Here is a 16,008-nt window from a genome sequence, read left to right as displayed (position 1 = left end):
AACATATCTATGAAATAGAAACATTAAAACATAGAAAATAGAATCAGGATGCCCTTTAAGCCTGCTCTGCCATTCAATAGGATCATGGCTGATCCTCTATCTCAATGCCATATTCATGCTTTCTCCCCATGCCTCTTGATGCCATTAAAATCTAAAAAAAAAAAATCTCTTCCTTGAATACATTCAGTGGCTTGGCCTCCACATTCTTCTGTGAATTGAGCACTTTCACTACCATTTGAGTGAAGAAATATTTCCTCATCTCAGTCCTAAATGGCCTACCAAGTATCCTAAGACTATGGTCCCTGGTTCTAGATTCTCCAACCAGGGAACATATCCTCCCTGTATCTAGTCTGTCCAGCCCTGTTAGAATTATATAAGTTTCAACCAGATCTCCTCTCATCCTTCTAAGTTCCAGTAAATACAGGTCCAGTCAAGCTCTCCTCATATGACAGGCCCGCCAACCCCAGTATCAGCCCAGTAAACCACTTCTGCACTCACTCTATGTTAAGTATATAATTTCTTTGGTAGGGAGACCAAACTGCACGCAATACTGCAGGTGCAGTCTCACCAATAACTGCAGTAAGACATCCCTACTTCTGAACTCAAAGATCTTGCAATGAAGGCCACATTTGCCTTCCTAATTGCTTGCTGCAGCTGCCTCTCCACTTTCATTGACTGGTGTGCAAGGACACTCAGATTCATTTGTAGACCGACAATTCCCAATATATCACTATTTAAAAAATACTCTTCCTTGCTGTTTTCACACCAAAATGTAACTTCGCATTTAGCCATGTTGTACTGCATCTGTCATGTGTTTGCCCACTCATTCAACTTTTCTAAATCACCTTGAAGCCTCATTGCATCCTCTTCATAACTCAAAATTCCACCCAGTTTTTTGTCATCAGCAAACTTGGAATTTTGCATTTCTTTCCCTCTTTATATATATCGTGAACAGCTAAGGTCCAAGCAATACCTGTGGTACCCCACTAGTCACTCGGAAAAACACCCATTTATTCCCATTCCCTGTTTCCTGTCTGTCAACCAAGTCTTGATCCATGCCAATATATGACCCTCTATCCTATGTGCTTTAATTTTGCCCACAAACCTCATATGAGGGACCTTATCAAAAGCCTTTTGAAACTCCAATTACATCACATTCACTGGTTCTCTCTTATCTAGTCTATTAGTTACATATTCAAACAACCCCAGTGGATTTGTTAAGCTTGATTTGCCTTTCATAAACCGATGCTGGCTTTGTCCAAGTCTGTTAATGTTATCACGTCTTTTATAATAGACTCTGGCATCTTCCCCACTACTGATGTCAGACTAACTGGTCTGTAATTCTCCCTTTTTTCTCTCCCTCCCTTTTTAAATAGAGGGGTTACATTTGCTCCAGAGGCTATAGAATTTTAGAAGATGACAACACATCCAATATTTTCAGGGCCACTTCCATTAATACTCTGGGATGTAGATGATCAGGCCCTGGTGATTTGTCAGCCTTTAACTCCATTAATTTCCCAGCACTATTTTCTTTGTTCAATTCCACCCTCTCACTAGATCGTTGGTTCCCCAACATTTCTGAAGGTTATTGTGCCCTGTTTTGTGAAGACAGAACCAAAGTATGTGTTCAATTCTTCTGCCATTATAATTTCCCCGGCTTCTGATAAAAAGGACGTACATTGGCCTTCATTAAACTTTTCTCTTCTATTTATAGAAGCTTTTGCGGTCAGTTTGTATGTTCCCTGCAATGATACACTCATAATCTATTTTCTCTCTCTTATTCACATTTTTTGTCCTCATTTGCTGAATTCTAAAATGCTCCCAATCCGCAGGGTTGCTGATTTTGCTGGCAATTTTATATATTTCTTCTTTGGAGTTAATATTATCCCTAATTTCTTTTGTAAGCCATGGATGAGTCACCTTTGCTCTTCTATTTTTGCTCCAGACAGTAATGAATAATTGTTGTAATTCATGTACACTTCTTTAAATATGAACCATTGCCTATTTACCGTCAACCTCTTTAGTAAGGTTACCCATCTTGCCAATCTTTGCCAATCCTCCTCTCATATCCTCATTGTTCCCTTTATTAAGATTCAGGACCTTGTTTCGGACACGACTACTTTACTCTACAACTTTTTTTTTTTTTTTTTAAATAATATTTTATTGAAAATTTTTGGTCAACCAACACAGTACATTGTGCATCCTTTACACAACATTATAACAATACAGATAATAATGACCTTTTTTATTTAAACAAGAACAAAAGAAAACAACAACAAATAAATAAATATTAAATAACAAAAATAAAAACTAGCCCTAATTGGCAACTGCCTTGTCTCAGGCCACACACCCCCCCCCCCCCCCCCCCCACCCCCCACCCCCCAAGTTCTGGGCTGCTGCTGCTGCCTTCTTTGTTCTCCCCTATCTATCTTTCCGCAAGATATTCGACGAACGGTTGCCACCGCCTTGTAAACCCTTGAGCCGACCCCCTTAGGACGAACTTAATCCGCTCTAACTTTATGAACCCCGCCATATCATTTATCCAGGTCTCCACCCCCGGGGGCTTGGCTTCTTTCCACATTAGCAATATTCTGCGCCGGGCTACTAGGGACGCAAAGGCCAAAACATCGGCCTCTTTCGCCTCCTGCACTCCCGGCTCTTGTGCAACCCCAAATATAGCCAACCCCCAGCTTGGTTCGACCTGGACTCCTACTACTTTCGAAAGCACCTTTGTCACCCCCATCCAAAACCCCTGTAGTGCCGGGCATGACCAAAACATATGGGTATGATTCGCTGGGCTTCTCGAGCACCTCGCACACCTATCCTCCACCCCAAAAAATTTACTGAGCCGTGTTCCAGTCATATGTGCCCTGTGTAATACCTTAAACTGAATCAGGCTTAGCCTGGCGCACGAGGACGACGAGTTTACCCTGTTTAGGGCATCTGCCCACATCCCCTCCTCAATCTCCTCCCCTAGCTCTTCTTCCCATTTCCCTTTTAGTTCGTCCATCATAGTCTCCCCTTCGTCTCTCAATTCCCTATATATATCCGACACCTTACCGTCCCCCACCCATTTCTTTGAGATGACTCTGTCCTGCACCTCTTGTGTCGGGAGCTGCGGGAATTCCCTCACCTGCTGCCTCGCAAAAGCCCTCAATTGCATGTACCTGAATGCATTCCCTTGGGGCAACCCATATTTCTCGGTCAGCGCTCCCAGACTCGCAAACTTCCCATCCACAAATAGATCTTTCAATTGCGTTATACCTGCTCTTTGCCACATTCCATATCCCCCATCCATTCCCCCCGGGGCAAACCTATGGTTGTTTCTTATCGGGGACCCCCCCAGTGCTCCGGTCTTTCCCCTATGTCGTCTCCACTGTCCCCAAATCTTCAGTGTAGCTACCACCACCGGACTCGTGGTATAGTTCCTTGGTGAGAACGGCAATGGGGCTGTCACCATAGCCTGCAGGCTGGTCCCCCTACAGGACGCCCTCTCTAATCTCTTCCACGCCGCTCCTTCCTCCTCTCCCATCCACTTACTCACCATTGAAATATTAGCGGCCCAATAATACTCACTTAGGCTCGGTAGTGCCAGCCCCCCCCTATCCCTACTACGCTGTAAGAATCCCTTCCTCACTCTCGGAGTCTTCCCGGCCCAAACAAAACCCATAATACTCTTTTCTATCCTTTTGAAAAAAGCCTTCGTGATCACCACCGGGAGACACTGAAACACAAAAAGGAATCTCGGGAGGACCACCATCTTAACTGCCTGCACCCTCCCTGCCATTGACAATGCTACCATGTCCCATCTCTTGAAATCTTCCTCCATCTGTTCCACCAACCGCGTCAAATTTAGCCTGTGCAATGTGCCCCAATTCTTAGCTATCTGGATCCCCAGGTAACGAAAGTCTCTTGTTACCTTCCTCAACGGTAGGTCTTCTATTTCTCTACTCTGCTCCCCTGGATGCACCACAAACAGCTCACTCTTTCCCATGTTCAATTTATACCCTGAAAAATCCCCAAACTCCCCAAGTATCCGCATTATTTCTGGCATCCCCTCCGCTGGATCCGCCACATATAGTAGCAGATCATCCGCATATAAAGATACCCGGTGTTCTTCTCCTCCCCTAAGTATTCCCCTCCATCCCTTGGAACCTCTCAGCGCTATCGCCAGGGGCTCAATCGCCAGTGCAAACAGTAATGGGGACAGAGGACATCCCTGCCTTGTCCCTCTGTGGAGCCGAAAATATGCCGATCCCCGTCCATTCGTGACCACACTCGCCACTGGGGCCCTATACAACAGCTGCACCCATCTAACATACCCCTCTCCGAACCCAAATCTCCTCAACACCTCCCACAGATAATCCCACTCCACTCTATCAAATGCTTTCTCGGCATCCATCGCCACTACTATCTCCGTTTCACCCTCTGGTGGGGCCATCATCATTACGCCTAACAACCTCCGTATGTTCGTGTTCAGCTGTCTCCCCTTCACAAACCCAGTTTGGTCTTCATGAACCACCCCCGGGACACATTCCTCTATTCTCATTGCCATTACCTTGGCCAAGACCTTGGCATCTACATTGAGGAGGGAGATTGGTCTGTAGGACCCGCATTGTAGCGGATCCTTTTCCTTCTTTAAAAGAAGCGATATCGTTGCTTCTGACATAGTCGGGGGCAGTTGTCCCCTTTCCTTTGCCTCGTTGAAGGTCCTCGTCAGTAGCGGGGCGAGCAAGTCCAAATATTTTCTGTAAAATTCAACTGGGAATCCGTCCGGTCCCGGGGCCTTTCCCGTCTGCATGTTCCTAATTCCTTTCACCACTTCTTCTACCGTGATCTGTGCTCCCAATCCCATCCTTTCCTGCTCTTCCACCTTGGGAATTTCCAGCCGATCCAAAAACTCCATCATTCTCTCCCTCCCATCCGGGGGTTGAGCTTCATACAATTTTTTATAAAATGTCTTGAACACTTCATTCACTCTCTCCGCTCCCCGCTCCGTCTCTCCATCTTCGTCTCTCACCCCCCCTATTTCCCTCGCTGCTCCCCTTTTCCTCAATTGGTGTGCCAGCAATCTGCTCGCCTTCTCTCCATATTCATACTGTACACCCTGCGCCTTCCTCCATTGTGCCTCTGCAGTGCCTGTGGTCAGCAAGTCAAATTCCACATGCAGCCTTTGCCTTTCCCTATACAGTCCCTCCTCCGGTGCTTCCGCATACTGTCTGTCCACCCTCAAAAGTTCTTGCAACAACCGCTCCCGTTCCTTACTCTCCTGCTTCCCTTTATGTGTCCTTATTGATATCAGCTCCCCCCTAACCACCGCCTTCAACGCCTCCCAGACCACTCCCACCTGAACCTCCCCATTGTCATTGAGTTCCAAGTACTTTTCAATGCATCCCCTCACCCTTAAGCACACCCCCTCATCCGCCATTAGTCCCATATCCATTCTCCAGGGTGGACGCCCTCTTGTTTCCTCCCCTATCTCCAAGTCTACCCAGTGTGGGGCATGATCCGAAATGGCTATAGCCGTATATTCCGTTCCCCTCACCCTCGGGATCAATGCCCTACCCAACACAAAAAAGTCTATGCGTGAATAGACTTTATGGACATAGGAGAAAAACGAGAACTCCTTACTCCTAGGTCTACTGAATCTCCACGGGTCCACCCCTCCCATCTGCTCCATAAAATCCTTAAGCACCTTGGCTGCTGCCGGCCTCCTACCAGTCCTGGACTTCGACCTATCCAGCCTTGGTTCCAACACCGTGTTAAAGTCTCCCCCCATTATCAGCTTTCCGGTCTCTAGGTCTGGGATGCGTCCTAGCATTCGCCTCATAAAATTGGCATCGTCCCAATTCGGGGCATACACGTTTACCAACACCACCATCTCTCCCTGTAATTTGCCACTCACCATCACGTATCTGCCCCCGTTATCCGCCACTATAGTCTTTGCCTCGAACATTACCCGCTTCCCCACTAATATAGCCACCCCCCTGTTTTTCGCATCCAGCCCCGAATGGAACACCTGCCCTACCCATCCTTTGCGCAACCTAACCTGATCTATCAGTTTCAGGTGCGTTTCCTGTAACATGACCACATCTGCTTTAAGTTTCTTAAGGTGTGCGAGTACTCGTGCCCTCTTTATCGGCCCGTTAAGTCCCCTCACGTTCCACGTGATCAGCCGAGTTGGGGGGCTTCCCCCCCCCCCCCCTTGCCGGTTAGCCATCATCTTTTTCCAGCTTCTCGCCCAGTTCCCACGCGGCTGTATTTCTCCCAGACGGTGCCCCCCCGCCCATCCTTTCCCGCACCCACTCCCCCCTTTCCCCAGCAGCAGCAACCCAGTAATTCCCCCCTCCCCCCCCCCCCGCTAGACCCCCCGCTAGCGTAATTACTCCCCCCATGTTGCTCCCAGAAGTCAGCAAACTCTGGCTGACCTCGGCTTCCCCCCGTGATCACGGCTCGCCCCGTGCGGTGCCCCCTCCTTCCTGCTTCTCTATTCCCGCCATAATTATCATAGCGCGGGAACCAAGCCCGCGCCTCTCCCTCAGCCCCGCCTCCCATGGCCAACGCCCCATCTCCTCTCCCTCCCCACCTCCCCCCATCACCACCTGTGGGAGAAAGAAAAGTTACCATACCGCAGGATTAATCATACAATACAATCCCTCTTCGCCCCCCCCCCCCCACTCGTCCCACCACTTTGTCCAAACGTTCATTTTCGTAGTCCAATCATTCCAATTTTTCTTCTACAATAAAAGTCCACGCTTCATCCGCCGTCTCAAAGTAGTGGTGCCTCCCTTGATATGTGACCCACAGTCTTGCCGGTTGCAGCATTCCAAACTTTATCTTTTTTTTGTGAAGTACCGCTTTGGCCCGATTAAAGCTCGCCCTCCTTCTCGCCACCTCCGCACTCCAATCTTGATAGACGCGGATCACCGCGTTCTCCCATTTACTACACCGAGTTTTCTTCGCCCTTCTAAGGACCATTTCTCTATCCTTAAAACGGAGAAATCTCACCACTATGGCTCTGGGAGCTTCTCCTGCTCTCGGTCCTCGCACCATAACTCGGTATGCTCCCTCCACCTCCAACGGACCCGTCGGGGCCTCCACTCCCATTAACGAGTGCAGCATCGTGCTCACATATGCCCCGACGTCCGCCCCCTCCACACCTTCAGGAAGGCCAAGAATCCTCAAGTTGTTCCTCCTTGCGTTATTTTCCAGTGCCTCCAACCTCTCCACAGATCGTTTCTGGTGTGCCTCCTGTATCTCCGACTTCACCACCAGGCCCTGTATATCGTTTTCATTCTCAGCTGCTTTCGCCTTCACGACCCGAAGCTCCTGCTCCTGGGTCTTTTGTTCCTCTTTCAGCCCTTCAATCGCCTGTAATATCGGGGCCAACAACTCTTTCTTCATTTCCTTTTTTATCTCCTCCACGCAGCGTTTCAAAAACTCTTGTTGTTCAGGGCCCCATATGAAACTGCCACCTTCCGACGCCATCTTGGTTTCTGCTTGCCTTCCTTGCCGTTGTTCCAAAGGATCCGCTGCAATCCGGCCACTTTCCTCTCCTTTTTCCATCCGTGTCCAGGGGGAACACCCTTCTGGTTTACCGCACGGTGTTTTCAGCCGTTAAAATTGCCGTTGGGGCTCCTATCAAGAGCCCAAAAGTCCGTTTCACAGGGAGCTGCCGAAACGTGCGACTCAGCTGGTCATCGCCGCACCCGGCTACTCTACAACTTAACGAAGACTCCTATCATATTATCTTCCCCAAATTACCCGCACAAATAGATTGTTAATTAATCCTTTCCAATTGCACAGTACGCAATCTAGAATAGCCTGTTTTCTGTATGGTTCCTCAACATGTTGTTCTAAAAACCATCATGCACTAACTCCAGGAACTCTTCCTCCACCATATTATTGCTATATTAGTTTGTTCAATCCATGTGAAAAGTAACTTCACCTTTGATTACAATCGTGCCCTTATTGCATGCGTCTCTGATTTCTTGTTTAATACCTTCCCTTATATCTCCATTACTATTTGGGAGCCTATTGACAACCCTCAACATTTTCTGTCCCTTTGTTTTCCTATCCCCACCCATGCAGATTCCACATCATAATTTTCTGAGCCAATATCCTTCCTCGCTACTGCATTGATTTCCTCCTTTACACAAAATGCTATCCCATCTCCTGGCCCTTTTTGTCTGTCCTTCCGAAGTAATGATTACACCTGGATCTTCTGTTCCCATCCTTGGTAACCCTACAGCCATGTCTCTGCAATTGCAGCTATATCATAACTGTTTATATCTATTTGAGCTACTAATTCACCTACCTTATTGCGAATGCACCATGCATTAAGACACAATGCCTTTACACTTGTCTTATTATTTTTTATTAGTGTTTAAAAAGTTTTGAAATTAAGGGGCAATCTACCTTTCTTGCACATCTTTGGGTTGTGGACCCATGCAGACACAGGGAGAATGTGCAAACTCCACGCGGATAGTGACCCAGGCCGGGATCGAATCTGGGTCTTGGCGCCATGAGGCAGCAGTGCTAATCACTGCGCCACCATGCTACCATGCACTTGTCTTTTTAACCATGTTGGTCATCTTAGCTTTAATTTGAATTCTGGGCCCATTTGTTTTACGCCTTTGTTTTGTGCCTTTCACTTTTGCTTCTTACATTTCTGTCTCTTGTTTCTATCTTTGTTTCTTCCGCCTCTGTCTCCCCATTCAGGTTCCCATCCCCCTGCCATTCTAGCTTAAATCCTTCCCAACAGCACCAGCAAACACGCCTGCCGAGGATATTGGTCCCAGTCCTGCCCAAGTGCAATCTGTCCTGCCCAGTTGCAACCTGTGCAACTACCCCAGAACCAGTCCCAATTTCCCAGGAATCTGAATCCCTCCCTCTGACACACTTTCTCCAGCCACGTATCCATCTGGTATATCCTGTTATTGTTACTCTTGCTAACATGTTGCTTTGATAGTAATCCTGAGATTACTATCTTTGAGGATCTACTTTTTAATTTACATCCTAACTCCCTATATTCTGCTTATAGGACCACGTCCCTTTTTTTAACCTATGTCTTTGGGATCGATATGTACCACAACAGGCTGTTCACCACCCCACCCCCCTTTTTCAGAATGCCCTGTACCCACTCTGATACATCCTTGACCCTGGCACCAAGGAGGCAACACACCATCCCGGAGTCTCTTTCCGGCCACAGAATCCCTGTCGGTCCCCCTTACTATTGAATCCCCTACCACTGTAGCCCTGCCATTCTTCCTCCTCCCTTCTTGTGCAGCAAAGGCACCCATGGTGCCATGGCCTTGGTTTTTGCTGTAATCCCCTGAGAAGTTGTCCCCTCCAACAGTATCTAAAACAGTGCATATTTTAGAAAGGGGGACAGCCACAGGAGTCTCTTGCACTACCTGCCTTACTCTCCTCTGCCTGGTGGTCACCCAAACCCTTTCCGCCTGTTCAGTCTTTACCTTTCAATTTTGACACACTTATGAAACATTTTAGGATCAATAATTACTATTGCTTTTACTATTTTACAGAACAATTTTTAATACTTTTACAACAGTATTATGTTACTCTGTTAGGTAATTTTCCTTACATGGTCTGCTATATCCAAAGTATTGTATGTGCATTCAGCAAAGATTTTAATAACTTCTAAAAACTCCATATAGATCTGCTGCACCATTTGGCCAAGGAGATTCCCTCTAACGCCACCTACTTCAATTTTTTCGAGCTTTAAGAACTCAACAGTAGTGGAAAATATCTCCTGTATAAAACAAAAAATTTGATATCACTTTATGATACAATAACGGTTAAGTATTCAATTCAAATGATGATCATTCAAGTTTATGATGTTCGTTAACTATTAAAACTATTTATAATATATTACCATCATCTTTATGTGACACAGTCAGGCTAGCAGCTTCTCAGATCTACCATTAGATTGAACATGATGAACTGTATTTTTCTATGCTCATGTCTAGTGTCACTAATACATTCTGAACCTCAGCATTCTCCTACCCAATTATGGACATTTCCGACTCCACCGACACCCTCCACCACCACTACTAATTCCTCATATGCATTGCTGGATGACAGTTCCAATGGGTTTCTGGTAGCGCCTGAACACCCCTCCTCAAATTTTGATCTGCATCCACACCAGCTTCGGTAGCAGTCAGTGGCAGAAAATACCAATGAAATCCAGTCGTTACAATCATTCAATCATTCTCTTCTTCATTTAGCTCTGTTGCTCCATTAAGCTCGACATCCTTCAGCTGAAGTTCATTTCCCTTTCAAGTGTAATACTGTGCAGAATGTAGCATAGAGCAATAATTTTACATTCGTCAGTATTCACATGTATGCCGATAACCCCCAGCACTACCTCATCACCACCTCTCTCAACTCCTTCACTGGTGCTAAGTTAGCAGACTGCTTATCTGAACTCAGTACTGGATGAGCAGAGATTTTCTCCAATTAGGGGGAAGACAGAAGCAACTGTTTTCGGCCCTCGCTCCAAACTTCATTCCCTAGCTTCCAACTCCACCTCTCACCCTGGCAACAGTCTGAGATTAAGTCAGCTTATTTACAACATTAGTGTCACATTTGATCCTGTGATGATCTTCCAACCTCATATACGTGCCCTATCTTTTAAAAAAAAATTTTTTTTAGAGTACCAATTCATTTTTTCCGATTAAGGGGCAATATAGCATTACAAATCCACCTTTCCTGCACATAGAATTTACAGTGCAGAAGGAAGCCATTCAGCCCATCGAGTCTGCACCGGTTCTTGGAAAGAACACCCTACCCAAGCCCACGCCTCCACCGTATCCCCATAACCCAGTAACCCCACCCAGCACTAAGGGCAATTTTGGGCACTGAGGGCAATTAAGCATGGCCAATCCACCTAACCTGCACATCTTTAGACTGTGGGAGGAAACCGGAGCACCCGGAGGAAACCCACGCAGACACGGGGAGAACATGCAGACTCCGCACAGACAGTGGCCCAGCCGGGAATCGAAGCTGGGACCCTGGAGCTGTGAAGCAATTGTGCTAACCATTATGCTACCGTACTGCCATCTTTGAGTTGTGGGGGCGAAACCCACGCAAACACGGGGAGAATGTGCAAACTCCACACGGACAGTGACCCAGAGCGAACCATTGCACCATCATGCTGCCCGTTATGTGCCCTTTCTGAGACCCTGTTTTTCCACCTCCATGACATTACTGAGCTTTACCCTGTCTCAGCTCACCTGTTGCTGAAATGCTCAGCCATGCATTAATTTCCTCTGGACTCCAACACACTCCTGGCTATTTTTTTCACATTCTATCCTCCATAAATTTGATGTCATCCAAAACTCGATTGCTTAGGCCTTGGACCTGGGTTCGATTCCCAGATTGGGTCACTGTCTGTGCAGAGCCTGCATGTTCTACCCATGTCTGCGTGGGTTTCATCCGGATGCTCCGGTTTCCTCCCACAAGTTTCGAAAGACGTGCTTGTTAGGTGAATTGGACATTCTGAATTCTCCCTCAGTGTACCCGAACAGGCGCCGAGTGTGGCGACTAGGGCATTTTCACAGTAACTTTATTGCAGTGTTAATGTAAGCTTATTTGTGACACTACTAAAGATTATCATTAACTCGCAGCATGTTCAATCCTCTATAACCCGCGTGCTCGCTGAAACAACGGCTCCTGATCAAGCAGCATTTTGATTTTCCTTCAAGTTCTCAATTTTCCTTCAAGTTCTCTGTGACTTTGCCCCTCTCTACATCTGTAATCACTTCCAACCAAAACACTGAGACACCTGCGCTCCTCTCATGGTGGCCTTTTGTGCTTTCCAAATCAAAATTGATCCAAGGAATGCCAACCTTCAGTTACCTGTGCCCCAACCTCTGGATTTCCCTCCTCTCAGTCCATCTATCTCAATGTCTACCTTTAAGATACTTCTTAAAACTTACATCTTTGACCAAGCTTTTGGTTATGAGACCTAGTATGTTCATATGTGGCTCAGTATCGTACTTTGTTTTATAATGCCCTGGGAAGCACCTTGGAATAATTAATTGTGTTAAAAGGTATTGTTGTTCTATTCTTTATGTAAACTGTAAAACCAGTCCATTTAAGACTGTTTCCACCCACAGGTCCCCAAAGATGTGCAGTTAGGTAATTTGCACAATCAGTGTACCCGAACAGGCGCCGGAATGTGGCGACTAGGGGCTTTTCACAGTAACTTCATTGCAGTGTTAATGTAAGCCTGCTTGTGACAATAAAGATTATTATTATTAAACCATGGAGTTCTTGATTCAGCATCCTCGTTCTGTGTTGAATGCAATGTGGGTGATGGCATGGAACTCATTCATTTCAATGATGTGTGGAATGAGAGGGGGTTTCAAACCGAGCCTTACTCACAAAGCATTTGCAGTCATCTTTAGTCAGAATTACCAAGTGGATGATCCATCTCGGCCTGCTCAGTTCCACCACATCACAGACGCCAGACTTCCACCAATTTGATTCACTCTGCATGATATCAATGGCTGAAGGCACTGCATATTGCGTATTGGGTGAGTGTAGTCCCACGGTTAAGGTGCTAAATTGGGGGAAGGCAGGATTAGGAGGCTGTTGGCTGGGAGAGGCTGTTTGAAGGTAAATCCACATTTGGCATGTGGGAGTCTTTGAAGGACCAGTTGATGGGAGTGCAGGACAGGCATGTACCGGTAAATGGGAAGGCCAGGAGAGGCAGGATTAGAACATAGAACATACAGTGCAGAAGGAGGCCATTCGGCCCATCGAGTTTGCACCGACCCACCTAAGCCCTCACTTCCACCCTATCCCCGTAACCCAATAACCCCTCCTTACCTTTTTGGTCACTAAAGGCAATTTATCATGGCCAATCCACCTAACCTGCACGTCTTTGGACTATGGGAGGAAACCGCAGCACCAGGAGGAAACCCATGCAGACATGGGGAGAATATACAGACGCCGCACAGACAGTGACCCAGCAGGAATTGAACCTGGGACCCTGGTGCTGTGAAGCCACAGTGCTATCCACTTGTGCTACCATTCTGATTCAGGAACCATAGATAACCAGGGAAATTGTGAATCTTGTCAAAAAGAAAAAAGTTGCATACATGAGGTACAGCCAACTAAAATCAGATGCAGCACTTGAAGAATACAAGGAAAGTAGAAAAGAGCTCAAGCAGGGAGTTAGGAGGGCAAAAAGGAGTCACAAAATGTCCTTGGCAGACAGGATTAAGGAGAATCACAAGATATTTTATACGTATATTAGGAACAAGAGGGTAGCTCGAGAAAGAGTTGGTCCACTCAAGAACAAAGGAGGGAAATTATGTGTAGAACCATAGGAAGTAGGGGAGATCCTTAATGAGTATTTTGCATCGCTATTCACAAAGGAGAGGGACACGTTGATTGGTGGTGTCTCGGAGAGATATATAAACACTTTTGAACAGGTCGTTATTATGGGGGAGAAATTGTTAGGTGTGTTAAAAAGTATTAAGGTAGACAAATGGCATTTATCCCAGATTACTGAGGGAGACAAGAGTTGAAATCGCTGGGCCCCTAACAGAAATCTTTGTGTCCTCGTTGGCCACAGGTGAGATCCCAGAGGATCTGAGGATAGCCAACGTTGTACCGTTATTTAAGGACGGTTGCAAGGATAACCCAGGTAATTATAGGCCAGTGAGCTTGACGGCAGTGATAGTGAAATTGTTGGAAAAGAGGTAGGATCTATGCACATTTGGAAGTGAATGGTCTTATTAGCGACAGACAGCATGGTTTTGTACGAGGGAGGTCATGTCTCACTAATTTAATTGAGTTTTCTGAGGAGGTGACAAAAATGATTGACAAGGGAAGTGCTGTGGATGTTGCCTACATGGACTTTAGAAAAGCATTTGATAAGGTCCCTCATGGCAGGCTGGTGCAAAAGATTAAATCACATGGGATCATGGTGTAGCCACCTAAAATGGCTGATTCCCGATTTATTTGGCCAAAACCCGATATAAAATGGCTAACCGAAAAGGCTGATGGGAAAAGCAGCCAACAGGGCACAAACGGACAGCTGCAGACAGAATAGCGTATTCGGCTCTGGGGAAGTCGGCCCAGATCGATACCTGCGACCATTAGCAGCACATCAACACAGACATCTGCAGTTTAATCGGCTATCCCCGGGAACAATTGCAACATATTAGCAATTGAATGCCGGGCCAGACCTCTCGGCGCCAGCAGTGGCCGAAACAAAGACAGGTGAACGACCACCCCCCGATCGAGGAATCGCCCAATCATTGGAGCGTATTGAACCCAGTGATTGGGAACAAGTCCAATCACTTGGGACTCAGGGTCAAGGGCCGCCCCGAGAGGCGGGAAGCCCCTGGGCCCTATAAATTGAGGGGCCAAGTTCAGATCTCTCTCTCTCTCCCTTCTTCTCCTGCTCGCAACCTTCGCAAGAACATCGATCAGAAACCGTAAGTTTGACTCCAGCGATCGCTACCCGATAGAGACTCCTAGCCATCGACCCGTATCAGCCTTTTGAATCCCGCAGGCCAGACCCAATTTGATAAACCATTCGTTTCCCTGACCTGGTGGGCCATCCCCAAAAGTTAAGTATTGGCCAGTAGTGGTAGGTAGTGATATAGAAAGTAGGATTATTGTGTAAGTATTTATTGCTGTACATAATAAATGACCGTTGATTTCAATCTTACTAAGCGGTGTGCTGACTTATTAATCATAGCTCGAGCTTGAACCACGTGGCGGTATACGAAAGATACCTGGCGACTCGTGAGCAAAGGTGACATAATCAGGACTAATAAAACTAAGGTTAATAAGAGCAACAATGGGTAAACCAGCTGGATGGATTCAGAACTGGCTTGGCCATAGAAGACAGAGGGTAGCAGTGGAAGGGTGTGTTTCCGAATGGAGGTCTGTAACTAGTGGTGTTCTGCAGGGATCAGTATTGGGACCGTTGCTCTTTGTAATATATATAAATGACTTGGAAGAAAACGTAGCGGGTCTGATTAGCAAGTTTGTGGATGATACTAAGATTGCAGAAGTTGCCGATAGTGATGAAGATTGGCAGAGAATACAACAAGATATAGATAGGCTGCAAAATTGGACAGAGAAATGGCAGATGGAATTTAATCCGGACAAATGCGAGGTGATGCATTTTGGTAGATCCAATTCAGGTGGGAGCTATAAAATAAATGGCAGAACCATCAGGAGCATAGAAACACAGAGTGATCTGGGCGTGCAGGTCCTCAGATCCTTAAAAGTGGCAGCACAGGTGGAATGGTGATAAGAAAGCATATGGCATGCTTGCCTTCATTGGACGGGGTATCGAGTATAAAAGCTCGAAAATTATGTTAGTTATATAGAACGTTGGTTAAGCCACATTTGGAATACTGTGGAGGCTTTGGAGAGAGTACAGAAAAGGTTTACCAGGGTGTTATCTGGTATGGAGGGTATTAACTATGAGGAGATACTATGAGGTCAATCTTGAGGACTCCCAGGGCAACTCCCTCCGACTGAATACCACTGTGCTGCCACCTCTGCTGAGTCTGTTCTGCCCGTGAGACAGGACATACAGAGGAATGGTGATAGTGGTGTCTAGAACATTGCTCTCCCAAATTTGGCTCAAGCCCCCAGATGTTGGTAAGGAGGACTTTTCAGGTTCGTGTTCGGTGCCTGATTCGATGCCAGGTGGTCCGTCCGGTTTCATTTCTTTATTATGTTTTTGTGGCGGTTGAATACAACTGAGTGATTTGTTAGGCCATTTCAGATGGTGTTTAAGAGTGAAACCCATTGCAATGGGTCTGGAGTCACATGTAGCCCAGACCAGGTAAGGATGGCAGATCTCCTTCCATAAAGGACATCAGTGAACCAGATTGTTTTTTACGATAATCTACAATGGTTTCATGGTCATCATTAGGCTTTTTTAATTCCAGTTATTTTACTTAGTTGAAATTCCATCACCTGCCATGGTGGGATTCAAACCCAGGTCCA

At 46.4% G+C, this 16,008-nt stretch overlaps 1 protein-coding gene across 1 annotated transcript in view; it reads right to left on the bottom strand.

The window, feature by feature from the left end:
- Positions 1 to 16,008, bottom strand: part of LOC140395604 (dynein axonemal heavy chain 17-like) — an 896,966-nt gene that overhangs the window by 787,588 nt on the left and 93,370 nt on the right. Inside the window, exon 10 of the mRNA XM_072483576.1 lies at positions 9,605 to 9,772. Within this exon, the coding sequence (XP_072339677.1) occupies positions 9,605 to 9,772 (168 nt within the window). The remainder of the gene's footprint in view (positions 1 to 9,604; positions 9,773 to 16,008) is intronic.

This window comes from Scyliorhinus torazame, chromosome 18, assembly GCF_047496885.1.
Source record: "Scyliorhinus torazame isolate Kashiwa2021f chromosome 18, sScyTor2.1, whole genome shotgun sequence".
Taxonomy (NCBI): domain Eukaryota; kingdom Metazoa; phylum Chordata; class Chondrichthyes; order Carcharhiniformes; family Scyliorhinidae; genus Scyliorhinus; species Scyliorhinus torazame.
This window is presented reverse-complemented; position numbering and strand designations above follow the sequence as displayed.